Below are 18255 nucleotides of genomic sequence, written 5' to 3'. Positions count from 1 at the left end.
AATTTTAATATGTACCTTTATAACAGTACATTTGGAAATTTTAATATAATATACGATAGACTAACACAAAAATAGGTACATAAGTGTGAATTGGAAGGCAAAGGATAGAGGCTTTATAAGTTTTATCACACATGAAAATCTGTGAAGTGTGGAGAGAAATTATATTCAGTGTCCCTGAGTCTACATGTCATAGAACTGAGTTTTACTGGAGCAGATGTGATAATCATGAGTCAGTGGTGACAAACAAATGGTTTTGTTGATTTCAGGAATGACTCAGCTCAGAAGTTTGTTTAGAACAGAAGTTCTGTAAAGTTGGACAACAAAAACCCATGACCATTTGTCTGGTATGAAAGTTGTTTATAACATAGAATTCATCACAATATTGCACTGTTTAGTGGCTTGCTAAATTCTTCCTTTATACAGGATTTCTTATCATGGAAATATTTAATTGATAATTTGGTTCAATACTTGTGATGTACATAATTTGTGACAATAACTTTCAAATATATTAATGTCTTTACTTTTGATATATTTTGTGTTACAGCACATAATTGTGAAGTGGAAAGGTCCATAATTTTGCAATTTTATCAATACAATTCTGAAATGTGTGCTGTCTACTGAATGCAGCCCCTCTTTATTTTGATACCCCTGAATAAAATCCCATCCAATATATATAGTCTACTACAGTCAACTTGGGAATACATTAATAGCAGCATAAATACTCCCATTCTGTGAAGGCCTTAGAGATTTGCAAACATTAGTAGCATCTTGAAGAACAGGGAAAACAGCCGACTGCTGTGAAAAATTTTAAAGAATGGCTACTTTATAAAACCATATCCTGAACTTGGAACATTTCACAGAGCACTGCTCAATCCATCTTGTTATTCCTCATAGAATATGCCTGAAGTGCAAACCTACCAAGACATACAATCAAACTGACAGGCAGTGTATAAATTATAGATGCAACCAAGAGGTTTATGGTAACTCGAGAGGACCTGCAGAGATTCACAGCTCAGGTGGGAGAAATTGACAAATGGAAAACGTTTTGCTCATCTGACCTCCATGAAAAATTATCAAGAAAGTTGTGGCTGGAAAAAGCTACAAGACGTTCTATTTGCAGCTTGCCAGTTTTTTTTTGTAGGGGGCAAAAATAAGATGTCAGATTAAGATGTGAGACTAAAATTGAACTTTTCCATTGCCTATAGCTTTTTATCTTGTGTGGACAGGTCACCAGTCCATCACCGGGGCAACAGAAAAACACAGAGAACGAAAAAAAACGTGCATTGTTGGCCTACATTCAAAAGCATATCAGAAAACTAACCCAGCTCATCACCCACCACAGACCACCCCTCTGAGTGCTGGACAAAAGCACCACAGCACCCCACCCAAACACTGCATAGAAATAATGGATGTAGACATTGGATTGACGGTCAAATAACTAAGATTGCAAAGGTCAATGTTTAGTTGGTCTCACCAGTTTACACTCCTCCAGCGAGTTAACAAGCTGAGCGTTTTGGCAGGAGAGAATGGAGCCCGCCAGGTTGAGCATTACACACACTGCAGACAGCAGCATGAAGAATGTGATCTGTGAAAGAGAAACAAGAGGAAGGAAACAGAGACAAATTAGAAACAGATAGCACAATGTCAAACTGTTGCTGCCTGCATTGATTAAGCGCTTACGTCCTTCTGACACTGTTTGGAAGTACCTGCAGTGACAAATACACTTTGTGTTTTTACTAATCAATCCTGGTTGCCAGAGGAAAAAAAAGGTACTTATGTCAAGAGGGACTGACGACTTTTTCTACCTCACACCTCCAGGTACTTATGTTGACAAAAATAAATAAATTTTCAGAGGTATATAAAACGAGAAGATCATGACTTGGTTCTGTAGACTTTCAGCAAACTTTTGCACTGTGCAGGAAAAAGTAACTAAGCAACTAAGATTTGTCAGATTGTCTAAAATAGCAGTGAAAAAGACAACAGATCCTTCCTTTCCTTTGTTACTTGTGAGCTCCTATTCCTGCTTCTTGACAGGAAATATATCTTCTGGACCTAAAATAGCTCCGCAGTTTGAAGCAAAGAACTTCAAAAACACACAATCGGTTCATTAGAAAAGCTCATCAGTGAACTGATTTTCAAAAAGTGTTTGAACTATGCGATAGTAGCGGTGAAGGACAGATAGGGCTTTACCAAACAGAAAGGTGATCAGGAACAAGCATAAACAGATGGAGAGGAGGAGAATCCAGAATGGAAGGCAGAAGGAAAGGGAAGGAGAGATGGCATGTAATAAACAGATGGAGCGATAAATTTAAGTGCTTCTTGCCACGGCAGAAAATTGAAAGATTGGGAGATTGATGAGCAAGCTTCAGGGAACACTCTTGGATGTGAAAAACAAAAACTGAAAAGAAAAAAGGAAGACAAGAAAAAAAAAGTATGGACACAAATGGAGCACTATGGGAGGACAAACCCTTTTATCTAATGGTAATGATGTGTAGATCTTATAAATCAACTGTTCAATCCTAAAAAGTAGTACTCTTTGAAAGCTGCACTATTACATGAAAGAGAATCATTACAATACAAAAACACTGTAATATGTAACTATAATGTATTCAATAAATTTTCTAGGCAATAGTATAAATAAAATAGGAATATTTGTTGCATAAATGCTCAGTAGCCAAGGTAATGGGGAGAAGAAACGCAGATAGACATGCAGGTAAAGAAGAGACGAGTTCCCTAAAACTCATACAATCAATTACGGGTCATTTTTGCAAACTTATTATTGTGTCTCATGTAGAGCGCTTTCAAAAATGATGCAGCATAGGATGTTTGGCACTCCCCATTCTGGAGAGTTTTTCTTTTTTTTAAAAAAAGCTTTTTTGGCCTTAGTGGCATTTATTTGACAGTGGTCAGACAGGAAAGTGAGTGATGTGAGAGAAGACAAGTAGAAAAATGAGGAATAGATCACTGAAGTTTTGTTCTACTGAAGAAGAAATGTATTTTCATTTAGGACAAAATGATAAGATGTCACATTTTAGAAATACCACCTGGCAACCTTTTTTTTATTATAAAAAAATAGAATGAAAAAAATAATAAACCAAGCTTTAAACAAACACTTGTAACATGCTACTGGAGTTTTGGTAAAATAATCATCTGTGTGTCTCATCACGAACCACAGAATCCGCTTTATTAACATGCAACAATAATTTAACTGGCTGCCAATGTTAATTGACTATTAACCCCAATGTGAAAAATAAATATTTCTGCAATTAGTACTTTTACCCAATTACTATAATTAAATTTGGTGTGGGTCTGTGTGTAGAAATAGATTTACAATAATTTGTGCGGTCTCTCTCTCTTTATATTTTCATTTGCACATTAAAATTGTAATTAGAGAATGAGTATTGTAGTATTTTATCAATTAGCTTTAGCTACAATAGCAAAATAAATAAGTTTGTTTCTAAAATTTGTTAGATAAAAAAAATAAATTATTGGGACATCTTTAAAAATAAGATACAACTGTTTCCAGTACTACCTTTCAATCTGGAGAGACTCAGACGGAGATGAGAAGACAATTAGAAGAGTTTATTGACAAACAGAATTTAAAGTCTTTGGCGCTCGGGCCCCGGCTGGGGATAACGGTTATCGCAGCGTTAGCGATAGGCTTCAGATGAGCATCCCTGATGCTGTTAGGAACGTCATCCCCCAGGGCCCGGCACTGGTGGTGGAGGTTGAAGAAGGGTGCGGGCCTCAGGACCGGGCGAGTGGAGGAGAAGGGGTGGTGGTGGGTTGAGCTCGGCTGGAGAGCGAAGGACGCCATGAATGAAGGTCCTTATCAGCTGGGACTTGGTCGATGATTGGACGTGACGTGGCTTGGTCCGGCGTTGATAGGTCGACGATTGTGGGCAGGTTGCTTCAATTAACGGGTCCCGGTGGGGATAAAAGAGTCTTCCAGTTTGAATTTGCGCCTAGGCTTCATTTTTATGAGCTCCTCTTTTCAGTTCAAGGTTAAATTGGAGGATAAATCTACTTGGTTATAATTAGAAATGTATCAGATTGAAACTGGCTGATGCTTATTTCTGATTCTCTCCGAGGTCTTACCTGCAGATTTAGATTATTGCTATTTTTGTGATTCTCTACAGACTACAAACTCTTTTTGCCTATGCACTGATTCTCAAATGGACTTAAGTCTGAACTTTGACTGAACCATAAACTGTTCTGTAGGAGCTTTGGATGCATATTTACGGTCAGATTGCTGCTGAAGGGTGAAACTCTCTTCCTGTCCCACCTCCAGTGCAGCATCTAAACATTTATATTTAAGTATTGTCGTGTAATTACTTCAACTTTAACCGGTTTCACTTTTCTAACTGGTCTAACTGGTCAATAAAATAATACCCATAGCAAGATGCCACCACTACTATGTTTCATCATGGAGATAATGGTGTGCTCTGTTAGTTTATCACAGCATAAAAGTGTCATTTTGCATGTATACGATGGTACACAGATAGGTCTGTCTTCCATCTTCAGATTATGTGTTTAACAGTGCTTGTTGAGAGATTTATGGCTTAGATTTTTTTAAACTAAACCCTCTGTAAACACTACTATGCACTTTTTCTATGGTGGTGACCTATTACGAAAGACTCCCAAAATACATTGTCATTTCAGGTTATTAAGAGGTAAAATGTGAAAAACTCCACACTACCAGGTACTACGTATGTGTTCATGTGTTTAAACAAATTTTTACTAAACGCAAAATAAAAGTGTTTTGTCAAACATGCTGTTTGATAAAATTATAAAAGTACATTTTAAACCTCTACATATCTATTACCGAGAGTTTGATTAGTGCATCTCTAGTTAGAATAAAATAACTGTTCTGTTCTGGAATGAACAGAATAGACTTAGAATAGACTTCAACTTTATTGTCATTGCACATGTCACAAGTACAAAGCAACAGAATGTAGTTTGCACCCAGAAACCAAATTGGCTTAAACACGAGTCCCTAGAGAATGACCCATTTCCTTGGCAAAAAAGAAAAACAACTTTTACTAACGAAGAGCTTCTGTAAAGGTTAAGTAATTAAGTTCACATTGTTGAGAAATCTGAAAGTAGAGAGTTTGCAACGCTAAGCATGCAAAAATGTGTTACACAGAAAAATATTAAGACATTTTTGCTCTGCAATAGAAAAACTCTATTGCAGCAAGCAAGACTCATATATTGAAGGACACAAAACCATGTCACATCATTCAGATCAGAGTGAATTATAAGTTATCAGTAGCGTTAACAGAAAAAGCAAAGTTGTTAAAATGAATGTGAACAGTGAGCAGAAAGCAACTTTATTGTTCCTTTTGTATTAACTTCAATGATGTGATGACAATAACTAGCACTACAATGCATACAGCATAACTACCTATGTTCAGTGTGTCTCCCTCTTTGTTTACATTGCATAATTTACAGTTATTCTTTTCCTTATGACAGATTAAAGTTGCAAAAATTCAGAATAAATGTAGATTTATACTCATAACTCTGTAAATGAAAAACTATCCTGCTAGAAATAAATAAAATTTCAAGGTTATTTTTGTTCTGTTAAGGGTAGCATAAACCTTTGTTTCCATTTTCATTAGAACGTAAATAAATTTTCTTTCCATTTTAATTTTTAAATTAGGGAACACAGCAGATGTAAGAGTAAAAACAGAGAACAGAAACAAACATGGAAAGATATAGGCCTACACAAACATAGCAAAATACATTTGTGAAGTAAATGCAAATGAGAATTTTAGAGAATAAAATCCATCTAGAATTAAAAATCCATATCACAGTCCATTGAGTTTTCCATAATTCTGCAATTATGGAAATTTGTGCAAAATCAACAGATTCCCTCATTTCTCAGCTCATATGCATAATTGTGAGTGTATTGCAAATTTTCCACAATAATGATCAAAAGCATTGGGTTTAAGTAACTGCTGCCTCCCACCTGCAGGTTGCAGTATTTCTTATTTCTTCCACAATGCTGCCTCAGCTTTACTTGATGTCAAGTTATAGTAAACGTGAACGATATGAAAATTAACAAAAATCAATCTGTTTAAGTTCTTTAAAGAATAAAAATGTTCATGTAGCCAATCTGTATGCTTGCTTCTCATCTCTTTTCTTGTATATGTAGATTTTTAAGAGATGATTTATGGGGAATAATATTGCAAAGGTATTTGCAAATATTCCCAAAGTAACACCACAAAAACATATCATGAAATCCTGTTGGAGCTAATACTAAATATATTTTGGAATAAATTAAACATGGATATTGACACATAAATTAAATATTCATTTAATCCTACTTTCTGCAGTCATAGTCATCCATAATATCATGCTGGTATGAATTTGATCAAAGCTTTCAACTGGCTTCAATTGTGATTTACATCTGGAAATCAGAGACATCAAAAATAGAACAACTTATTGTTTGAAACAGATCAAATAAATATCTTTTTAAATGACAAGTCCCAGAAATATTCACACTGGGGCTCTTGAGGCCTGATTAATCAAGCTGCCACCAGTGCACCCCAATGTTTTCTCACCACTAAGATAATAGTCAAGCTCAGCCCGACGCAAATGCCTTCTCGTTACCGTGTGAGATCACAGAGCACCATTTAGCAGCTAGTCATTAATTACCGTGGCGTTGCCCTCTGCATGCCAAAAAGAAAAAAGAAAAAAACACACACACACACACATACACACCCACGCTCTTTCCCATAAAAGACGCGAATGCTGCTCTTTGCTTTAACAGCCAAAACAGATTTACGCTGCATGTCATCATCACATCGTTTAGGACTCACTGCAGAGGACAATACGGCATAATGTAATCACCATCCATCTGCATGACATGCATAGATTACAGAAGAACTCCAGAGGTTCTGTAATTTCCAATAACTGTCACTGGGGTTAAAGCAGACATGCCTCTTCATCTCCAGCCCATCTTTTAAACTGCAAACATTAGTGATGGGGTTTTGGATGCTCACATGGAGGCACAGACCAATAACATCAGGCTGCATCAAAGATGGCTCCTTGGCTGCGTCAGTTACCGAAAGGCTTTATGTTGAGAGATAGTGTTACTATGATTCTGTGAAACTTGCTTGATACTCTGAGCAATAAAAACAAGTTTTCCAAAAACTTTTTGCACCTTTTGAGTTTATTCACTCTCCAAATAAAATCAATTTAGCTAAAGCTTATTTAAGAAATACTAAAAAAACAATTAATGAAAATCAAGTGCTTAACAGTTAAGTCAAGTTATGTCCTTCTGAGCCAGATTTTGAATTTTAGTGTGAGCTTGACCATTAAGTGCAAGGAAGGAGAGATGTACATTAAGAGGAAACCTCTATAATTTATAATAAATTTACACATTGCACAAATTCTTCACACATAGAGAAGAATTTCAAGAGTTTGATTTTGTTAAGCTTGATGATTATAGCTTATAACTAATAAAAACTCACCACTTAGTCTCTTGAAAATTTACATCTTACAAAAAATTAATGTAGAAAGGTATTTATTAAATTTATGAGATGGACTTTAAGAACTCTGGGGGAAGCATATCCAGGATTTTGGCAACAACTGCAACATTCCTTGTGCTAAATCACTCCTGAACTATAGAAAACGTCAAAAGTGTCTTACTTTGGCTAAAGAGAAAAGGGACTGAGCTGAATAAGTTACCTGAGAAACTGTTGGCAAAGAAGTGAAGCTGATGTTCTGTTTACACAAATTGGTTTTTACCCTTAAAATCAAATTAAAGTTTGAAAAATATCTGTAAAACTGTTAAATTGCTAATTTTAAAGACATTTTATCATGCTGAACATCACTCAAGGTCTGCCAGAATAGGAGCTTACATGCCCGCCCTTCAGCTTTATATTTCAGATTTCTTCACTTCTTTAAGTGTTGCCTCCAACATCAACAAAAAAAAGTCAGACTCATTTATCACCTCTGTTTATCTGAAGCAGCTCAGGTCAAAGATAAACATCTCAGCTGGGAAACTGGATGATAAAGCAACAAATTGGTATTCTCCAGACATTCGCAGTTTTGCCTTGAGCAAAGTAATAAAAACACACTGAGGTACCTAAAAGGAAGAAAGGGAAATTGAGGGATTGTATCTCGTTAAATTACAATTTTGGTATTATTGTAAGCAGAAGTTAATATTTATTGTTAAAAAAATTTATAACATAAAAAATATAAAACTATGCTGTTTTCGAATGCTTGGACAAACTACATGATTATCAATGAACTAGATAGTTTAAGATTATGAACACAGTTATTCCCACCATGACTTAGATTTTTACTTAATTATGTTTCTCAAGCTTTAAATAATAAAATATAAGTGGTGCCATATAGAAGTTTTTATCAATTATGCTACTTTGTGTCTTTTAGGCATGCTGGTTATGGGCCAGAAGCTCAATTTTATCGTCATTGTTCTGAAGCATTCTGTGCAAAACACCCTCTGGCTGTCCAGATGTTGCTTTGCATTAACAATCTTATTTTGCGACATGGTTTATGCATCATCATCAGTGCACAATAAATTATGCTTTCCTGAGGGGGTTTAGTAGGTGATTAGTTTATCACTTTCTCCACGGTCATTTAATATGGATGTTTCTTGCCCCTTCATTTATCACTATTACACTAACAATTCATTTCTTATGTCTTTTTTAAAAATATCAAAGTCTGTGATTTGAAAGATGAAAATGTTTTGATAACTGTTATGGATGCCTGAGGTTTTTTTTCTGAAAGATGCAGAACGTGAGTCTGGGCAGGCATGTCTCTGCCTCCCTGCGGTGCTGGTGTCCCTCAAGGCTCTATGCCTCCTCACAAGTCTGTCAAACTCCAAGCAAATGGCACAACCATCACTGAGCTCATCTCACAGGAATGTGGATGACAAAACATAAACAACCTGTAATTAACTGGAGATGATTATGGACTTCCACAGAGGTTCTGCCCCACCATCATCCTGGGTATTTGTTCAATGAAGAATGTGGCATCTGTCTGTTTTCTGGGAGCCATCATTTACTATGACCCAAAATGGGTTAGGGCAGCTGAAGAAGAACCTGCCAAAGTAATCCATCCCTGTCAAGTCCAGTGTTGTATGGCATGTTGCTGCCAGAGAAAAAGACACAGTGAGACAGTGGCATGCCATCTATCAAACTGAGAAGGTCACTGGCAATCTGCCCTTGATTCAAAATCTAAACACCTTCAGGACCTGTCCAGAGAGTCTGTATAATTTGTTCACCGCGTCTTTTCACTTCACTACCCATTACAACGTGCATATGTCAGCCATTCTGTCCATAATTCAATTTACTAATTTTGTTGCACATAGGTCAAACAACTAGCTGCTCTGAGATTTCCTGAGGTCTAAACAGAAAAACAGAAGTAGTCAAGCATTTGCTGTTGTTGCCTCACAATTGTGAATAAATTCACCGATCCATGAAAGAGTCTGCTCTTAGTTGACACACTTTTACACTTACGTTGTACAATTACTTAAAGCTTAACATCTTAGTGTTTATTAATCCAATGTTTTACTATTTGTAATTTTAAAAGGTTTAAATATAAATAGCATTGGCTATTCAGATGAATATATTCTACTTGGAAGCATTTTATGAAGAGCAATTTTTATAACAATGTTTCTTGTATTGTACGAATGTATTGAACAGGGAGAAACAACAGAGTACAAAAAATAATCTTGTTCAAAACAACCTTCAAAGATCTTTCAGCTTCACATGTTGCCTGCCTTTGCTTCACTGAGCAAAGCAAATGATGAAATCCCAACACCAATCAGCTCATAAAAGCTGCATCAAAAAACACAAACCATAATGTGCAATTAACTGTAGACATGCTAAAGGTGTATTTTTGGCAGCAATGACATCTAGAGGCTTACACTGTCAATATATGGATTGATCTCACACACCCACAATTCTAATATATAGCTGCTTAATAAGGTCCATTCATTACATGTATGGATCAGTTTTCTCCATTTACCTCCACATGATGTATAAACAAGGGTAAATGCAATTATTTGTCTATTAAAAAAAAACTCACTCCAAAAGAACAAGAATAAATTCAGAACATCAGTTCATGACTAAATGATGACCCACATAATGGGATGTAGCAAAAATCTACACAGGGCTTCTTTAAAAGGAGATTATACCGTCTATCTGTGCTTTAACCTCTGGTGAAAAGAGCAGCTCAATAATAGATAGTTTGATCAGCAGGGAATTGGCAAAATGAGTATCTGAAGCATCGTTTGCATCCTCCGACTGCAGCACAAATTAGTATTTAGTCTGCAGCAGCACTGCGACACAACACAATTTATTTTCAATTATCCCTGAGCCACGAGAGATGGAAGCAATGTTGTTTTGTTTTTGCTGCTGCTCAGCAGATCACACGCCCTCTGATACATTTTCCCTCTGACACTGAGTATCAATCCTCAGGCCCCTGAAGGGATCAGACACATCTGTGCACTAAAAACATTTAAAGGACAACAAGAGAACCGACTATAAGTGCTGGTTTTTCAGGAAGAAGTGGTAAATGTTAACAAATTATATCATGGGATCTAGTAAATTGCTCTGCTTAAGGGAAAAGTAAAATGTTAAATCCTAGACAGCTCTGAGACTAATCTGAAATTTACGGAAGAAATCATCATTTGGTTCTCACTATTTCACAGCTAAACCTGGTGTAACTTTGAGAATTCAGCTCCAATAAAAGCATAATTTTATGTATGCCTGTGAGCACTGCATGTTTGTGTGTCATAACCAGATCTTTGGGATTAGGTGTGACGGCGGGTGAGTGACCCTGAGTTCAGTGCAGGTCCAAATAAACAGTGGAGGTGTTGATACTAACTCTCGGCAGCAGGGCCCGCGGGACGTCACAAAACACCAGATACATTCACCACAAAACCAAAAACTGTTGAAACTAGATGTTAACGTTCACTGTCTATAAAGAAATATAATCTTGTTTTCCCTCACTACCTGACAAACAAGCCCAACTACATTTTTCAGTTTTAGGTCAGCTATGATTACCTAAGCTATTTTATTTGCTGTAAATGGCAGACTTCTGAGAAAGAGATAATACTTTAAAACATGTTTTTACTGCAATAGCTTCTTAAAGTTCAGACGTTCATCATATGTACCTTTAAAATATGTATTATTGTGCCTTTAAAAACTTTGAGAAATCCCTCAAACTTTATTAAAGTCAAACACTGAAATCAACCAGAGCAACAAATTGCATCCTGGGGAAAGAACAGCATGTGAAAATACAGGAGAGACATCAGCGAGCATGTTTAGTTTCCAAATGTACACCAAGTTTATAAAGTGGCTTTAGGACAGCAAAGTTATTGTTTTGTAGCTGCCACCAACACGCTCTGCTCTAAATAACATAGAATATATGTGGGCAGAGCTAAAAACGTGTGTGAGCAACGTGATCTGCAAACCTGACTCAGTTACACCAGTTCTGTCACAAGGAATGGGGCAAATTACAGCCAACTAATTTGAGAAGCTTGTGGAAGGATACCCAATATGTTTGACCCAAGACACAATGTTTAAAATGAAACTTTAAATACAAAGGAAATTTAAGTAAATTTCAAAATTTCAAGAAATTTCTTTAAAAAAATGTGTTTCTCGTTATAGAAACGAGAAGCAACATTTCTCGATTCTGTAACGAGAAATCTACTTCAGCTTTCAGGTTTTAAGATAAATGAAGTATTTTAGTAATCCAAACTGATTTAAAACATTTAATCAGACAGACAATACATCGTTTCAAATGTATCTCTGTGTGAGAAAAAATGCATTCATTGGTGTTTGCTTAATTGATTTACCACTGCAACATTTCTTCAGAGGTTTACCTAAAAAGTCAGAAAGCTGCAGTTGATCCAGAACTCTGTGTTCTCACTAAAATCAGGAAAACAGAGCACATCACCCCAGTTCTAAAGCCACTACACTGACTCACTGTAGCTCAGAGAATAAACTTAAAAATCCCTCTGTTACTGTATAAATCACGGAATGGCTCAGCACCAAAGTACTTTAAAGAACTTTTGTCATTGTGTCAATCTTACAGACCACTCAGGTCTTCTGGTTCTGGTCTACTCTTCATCCCCAGAGTCAGAACCAAACATGGAGAAGCAGCTTTCAGCTTTTATTCTCCACTAATATGAAAAAAAAACTTGCACAAAACTGCAAAAATGCTGAAACACAGAGTTACTTTAAATCAAGGATTAAAACCCCTCTGTTTAAAGATGTACTCAAATGATAATCACTGGAGCATTGATCAGTTCTGGTCTGGATTAAACTTTTCATTGCTTCTTCTTATTCTGCCACTCTACAGTTTCTTTTGTTTTGTTCGTTACTTGTGCTATGTTTTTATCATGTGAAGCACTTTGGGTTTTCTTATTGCATAGATGTGCTTTTAAAATACATTAAAATACACTTTACTTGATTTACAAACATTTTGTTTTCCCTTCACATTCATATTCCTTCATTAATGATGCACATTTGTTTACAGGGGGCTGCTAAACTGATTTTTGTTGTTTCTTGCACAAATAGTTGTGCAAATTCGTAGAAACCCTTAATTCTGTAGAGATTGCTTTATCCTGAGAGGACAATTTAAAGTTTTGTTTACTTGCAGGCAGCACGCTTTTAGAGACGCATGAAAGAATTAGAGCTGCACAAACCTTGAATTTAACTTAACAGAAGCACATTATTGGAGCTGTCACTTGAAAACCTGGCATAAATTTGCATACTTTGAATTAACTATTAGAATTGATTTAATTCACAAGGCCAAGACAAACAACATCTTCCATCCCTGTTTCAATTTAAACATTATATTGAGTTGTATGAGGAGGATACTGTCACTGCCAGACTACAAATAAAAAATATTATTAAAAAAAACAGTGTAAACCATATGCACTAAAAATTGATGTTTTGATGCTGACTACATAAATGATGTCCACAGAGATCAGATGTCATTCCCATTTTCAATTTGTTGGTGCTTGTTTCTCAAAATTCAAAAAAATATATATTTTTTTTCTACTTGTTGACTAGGAAAGTAAAAAGACAAAATAAAATAAAATAAAAAACACCCAGCCTCTGGGGTTTGACGTGTAGTTGTGTTGACAGCACGTCAGATTGCATCTCCACAAGATGTGATGGATTTGTTCCTGCAGTCAGAGGCATCGAGGTGAAGCTACAGCCCGACAACATTTATTGACAAATGAGACGTAAAGACACGGCAGCAGGTGGGCAAAAACACATCCAAAGTTTGAAGCTTGTTCTGCACTGTTTTACATGTCTTACTAAACTGTAGAAACACGTCAGGTAGAGCCTTCTGCCCCCAAACACCGTGTGTTATTTATTACAAAGCCACATGTTGAGAAGACAGATGACCCGGCGGGTGGCAGTGTCTCTGTCTGTTGGGCTGGGAACAGTGGAGGTTTTGTGTAAAGAGAGAAGTTCATCTTGCTGCCAGTGTTTACACTTATTGATTAAAACGGACCATGAAAGACAATATCGCCTGCAGGGTCAGCAGCTGATTAACCCCCACATCTGCACATTAATCAACCGCTGACCTCCGCAGAGCTCAAGCAAAGATTGTCTGCCTTTCTCTGCCGGACTCCCCAGGCTCCCGGTGGGGGGGCAGCTGTAATGAGCACGGACCTATAATGATGACGGTCCCAGAAGGCCCTCGCTCCAAGCAGAAATGCAACTTTCTACAAGCTGCTCACACAAGGAAATTCTTTTTTAAGGAAACTAACGACGATGGTGGCTCAATTAAGGGAGATGGAGGAAGTGGATGGATTGTTTTATCTGTTAAACAAACCCCAGAAAAGCAAGAGCAAGTTTCACAGAAAATATGGGTTTGAAGTAAGATTTAGCTGATTTTATGCAGCCCTGTTGCATTTAAAGACCTGAAAATCTGATCTAATTTAATAATACCACATATTTAAAAATAAAAAAAACGACAATAATGATTCTTACAAGATCTTCTGACTTTGTAAATACAGTTGTAAAAATAAAAACTGCCTTGCGGCTGCCTTGCAATCAGAGGGTTCTGGGTTTGAATCTCAGTCATGGAGATTCGTGTATTGAGGTCAGAATCTCTGGCTTCCTCCCACATTCTAAAATCAAGCAGGTTAAAACGAGGTTTATTGCATTCAGGAATGAGTACATGCTTAATTTGACAAATGACCAGGTTTTTTCTGAAACTTTGCAAGGATTAAATAGAGATGTATGACTTAAAGGTTGCCAAAAAAAAACTTATTACTAATCCCAAGATTCTTCTTTATTTGTTTAATTATAAATCTCTGGAAAAACATCTCAAATTTTATGGTCATTTGTGTTAAAGCTCCTCATCTTTCATATCCTAAAGTCCAGTGAAACCAACTGCCTTCAAAAGTCACCTAATTATACATAAATAGAGGACCCTGCATAAATTAAGACTGTGCATGATGTATTTTTCTTTGTATGTTACATTCAAAATGGTCACTAAAGCAGAGCTGATATTTCTAGAATCACCTCTGCAGCTGCTGCTCTGCAGATCATGCTGCTGCTGCTCCTGTAAGCCATCTGATAAGAGGGTCTTTCTCATTCTTATTCTAATTAATATGGAGCCTCACTTCCTGCATCCCAGAACCCTGAGGGAGAACACCATTCAATAGGAATTATCTTCAGCCAAAAAAAAAGGTTTACGTTCTCCCAGCTGGCAGCGGCCCTTTGTGGCTCTCTCTAATACTCACTATCTGATCCTGTGTCACTTCCTGCCACTTTAAACAAAAATACAAACCAAACACAAAACGCTTCAAATATATGAATGCCAAACTTTAGTTGTTGTTGTTTTTTTTATTATTGTGTCTGTTTTCAGATAAGTATGTGGTTTGTGAATATTTTATTCCAGGAGGAAAAGACATTGAACTCAACTACATGGTTTTCTTAGTGTCAAATAACAAAACATCTAATCTCTGTTTACATCTGCTGCTTCATGACTCCTTTGGTTTCCTTTTATATAAAAAATAAACCAAGGTTTACAACCCGCCGAGGCAACAGTAATAACAATAACAAGGAAGCACACGCAAAAAGCAAATAACAGTGATGGAGCTTTGAGGGAGACATAAGGCTCATTAACCGCCACAAAGGAAGATCTTTAATGTAATGAAAAATATGCGATCATGCCATAATTGGATTTATGAACCGATTATAATTAAAGGGTAAAGGAGAGCCCTGTAACTAAAAACTACTGGAAGTAAAGCAAGGATTTATTTTTATAATCTGGCTCTTTAGGATACAACATCTATCACTGGAAAAGTTTGGATTAAAATTGCGTCTCTAATACTATTAGGTAATAGATAATACAATAATGCAGTTTCTGAATCTGGTTCTCTTTTTATTTAGGTTAGGGCAAAAAATTTGAATGGTTTTTTAAAAAGTAGTTAAAATAAGTAGAATATTTCTTCATCTTTATGTCAGATGTGCATATCTCTTGTAAATCATTTAGTATGTCTCTTTTCACGGGCTTTTAGTGGAGGTAAATTTACTGCAGAATATATTGTTTTTGCAGCCCTGAGCTCCTGTTTAGCACAAAATACTTAAGCAATGGCTAGTAATCCAGCATCTCATGCTCACAAAATAAAACAATTACAGATGAACAATCCTGCTGGCACTTCAAGGATGAAAACTAAGTAAAAATTGTTCATAGACACTTGATTTAAAACTGAGCTTAAAACATAATAAATAATGTTTTAAAGACTTCTTAATGAAGCCACTTTATGGCCATGATGCTATTGTTTCCAATAACATTGCTATAATACCACTAACCATTATTGTCCATTTTTGAGCTTATAGTTGAACACAGTGACGATATTTCTTTAACCTTTTGATAATTTACTCAAAATGAAAAGTAAGTGAAGAAAACTCTTCCTCTTTAATGTTAACCTTTGAAGTTAGCATTAAAATCCTAATCAATATTTCTGGAATCTGTGATTTACGTTTGTAACGTTTGTGCTGTGGAGAGTTCGGGATATCTGAGTGGCAAATAACGTAATAAGGATTTTGGCAAAATGTGGTTTGAATTCTGCGTTAGATATTAACTAGCAAAATGTGAGCTATGATGCCACTCAGTACTGAAATTGTATCAGTCACTGAGGCTGGCAGCGAGGTAGTCTTAAACTCAGCTGCACTGCATTGCTTGAGGCTCAGCCACTCTGATCACACTAGTTACCCAATGGAGGAGGGTGATGTGAGTGCAATCCAAAAGAGAGAAAAGAAAAAAGAATTCACTCCAAAGATGTCCAACTAATCATCTCCTCCCTTCTTCCTTAAACTGTCGAGACTCAAGTTGGTTTCAAAGCAAAGAAAGTGATTCACTAATTTTGCTCGTTCATGACAGATTCTCTGCGAGTGAGACGAAAGGAGGTGACGTGAGGAGCAGAGGGAGACAGAGAGTGGCAGCGCTAGTACAAACTGACCAGAAGTGACAGGCAAACTGTGACCGGAGGGAGGACACACAGCGTTGTGCACTCTCTTCAGTTTGGCTGTTAAATGAAGAACGAACACACACCAGTTATTCAGGTTGGCAGTGAGGTGACTTCAGACGGCCTCTCCTCAACAAGAGCGATCTGGGTGAAGCCTCCAGATCGGCAGGCATCCACGGTGGTTAAGTGTTTCTAAGCGAGATGTTTCATTCCTCTGCACCCCGGTTACTGAGCTCATGTTAATATTCTGCATTTGTAGGTCATTATGCAGTATTTACTACTGATCCTGCACTGTGACCAAATCCTGAATGCAGCTGCTTCTGAATGCTTAAGCTTCTCTGTTTGTATTTGGTTGGACTTAATCTACGAAATTTAAAACAATGAAATTAACAGCCTTCAATTCAAGAGCAAATTAATTCACATGGCAATAGAAAAAAAAAAAAAACAGAGCCACTTAGGCAAACCATCATAACGTCCAGCAAAGCTGTTGGAAGAATCCAAAAGAGGATGTTGCTTAGCAATGGGGAAAGATTTTGATTTTCTTGGCTGAGGACCAGAGAAAATTGATCAAACAAACGCAAAGCTTCTGTTTCTGGCTTTAACTCTGCGCCTGAGGCCACAGCACAGCAGAGCCGCTCTTATACCAACACAAAACATGCAGCGCTCATTAAAGAGCAATGTCAAGGAAGTTCATTAGGATTTATTGCAAATTGTTTTTGTTCTCAGATACAATATCAATAATATTCTATAGTCGCGGTTTTGCAAGGCAGACTAATTTGCGGTTTCAATTTAATTCTGAGGGCCTTTTGTTGTCCTTATAACAATAACCTTTATATTCTGAATGAAAGGATCACGTCTTTGAAAGTGTGAGATCTTTTGGCTTTCTAATTAGTGATTATTCTGGTGAAGTGCCTCTTATAAACTCATCAGTATAAGTTAGCAATCCAAGATGTGCAGCAATGTTACCTCTTTGAAATACATTCACTATTTAATCAAAGAAAAACATAAATAATGTATTTGCACCTTAAATCAATAGGTAGAGGAAACATGATTCTCTCTGTGTTTCCATATTTAATCAACTGAACTGTTTAGCCTATATGAGTGAAGCAAGATTCAATTTGCAGATATGCTGTGATACAAATGTGTAATTATTACTCTTGGCTTCGGCTGAGCTTTCTCTATTGTTTCTATATCTCTAGAGACACATATTTAAAAAATAACCAGCTCTGCGAACTCTTATTTCAAGTCTTTAAATGACTGCTGGTTTTTAAGCCAGCTCTGTAAAGTACATGGGGGAAAAAAAAGATAGCTATTCTTGGATCTATGTTTTTTTTTACAAAGCACATGTGCATCCATAAACAACAGCTTTCAAAAAGTCTCATCTTATAAATTTGTGCATGTGTGCATTTATTCCACATCACTGTCAAAGGATGCAGACACACACACTCTCTTCATGCTTTCTTTCAGCAGGTCCTGACAGGTGGTCCTGTGGGGCACGTCTCAGCTGGCAGCAGGCTTCATCTTCCAATAAAACCAAGTCTGGGTCGGGGGTAAAAGTTTGAGGAGAGGGAGGACCCCCATATATCACAGTGGAGCATATTTAAATGGGACTGCAGGAGGCTATCCTTTTTTGTGCAATAAAAATATGTTCTTTATTGATCTAAGTTTTCATTAGCTCTGAGTCATGAGCTTAAAAATGACAAGAAATATGCTTAAATACATCAATCGTGTTTGGTGTGACTTTATTATGAGTTTCACTTTTTGAACAGAATTACTGA

The 18255-nt window shown here is 36.6% G+C and overlaps 1 protein-coding gene across 2 annotated transcripts in view; it reads right to left on the bottom strand.

The window, feature by feature from the left end:
* fam189a1 (family with sequence similarity 189 member A1) overlaps window positions 1-18255 on the bottom strand; it is a 91614-nt gene that overhangs the window by 15544 nt on the left and 57815 nt on the right. For both annotated transcript variants that reach the window (XM_028015618.1, XM_028015619.1), the window contains one exon: window positions 1475-1585. In XM_028015618.1, the coding sequence (XP_027871419.1) occupies window positions 1475-1585 (111 nt within the window). The remainder of the gene's footprint in view (window positions 1-1474; window positions 1586-18255) is intronic.

The sequence above is a fragment of the Xiphophorus couchianus genome, chromosome 4 (genome assembly GCF_001444195.1).
Source record: "Xiphophorus couchianus chromosome 4, X_couchianus-1.0, whole genome shotgun sequence".
NCBI lineage: Eukaryota > Metazoa > Chordata > Actinopteri > Cyprinodontiformes > Poeciliidae > Xiphophorus > Xiphophorus couchianus.
Note: the sequence above shows the minus strand (reverse complement) of the source record. Positions and strands in the feature narration are given on the sequence as shown.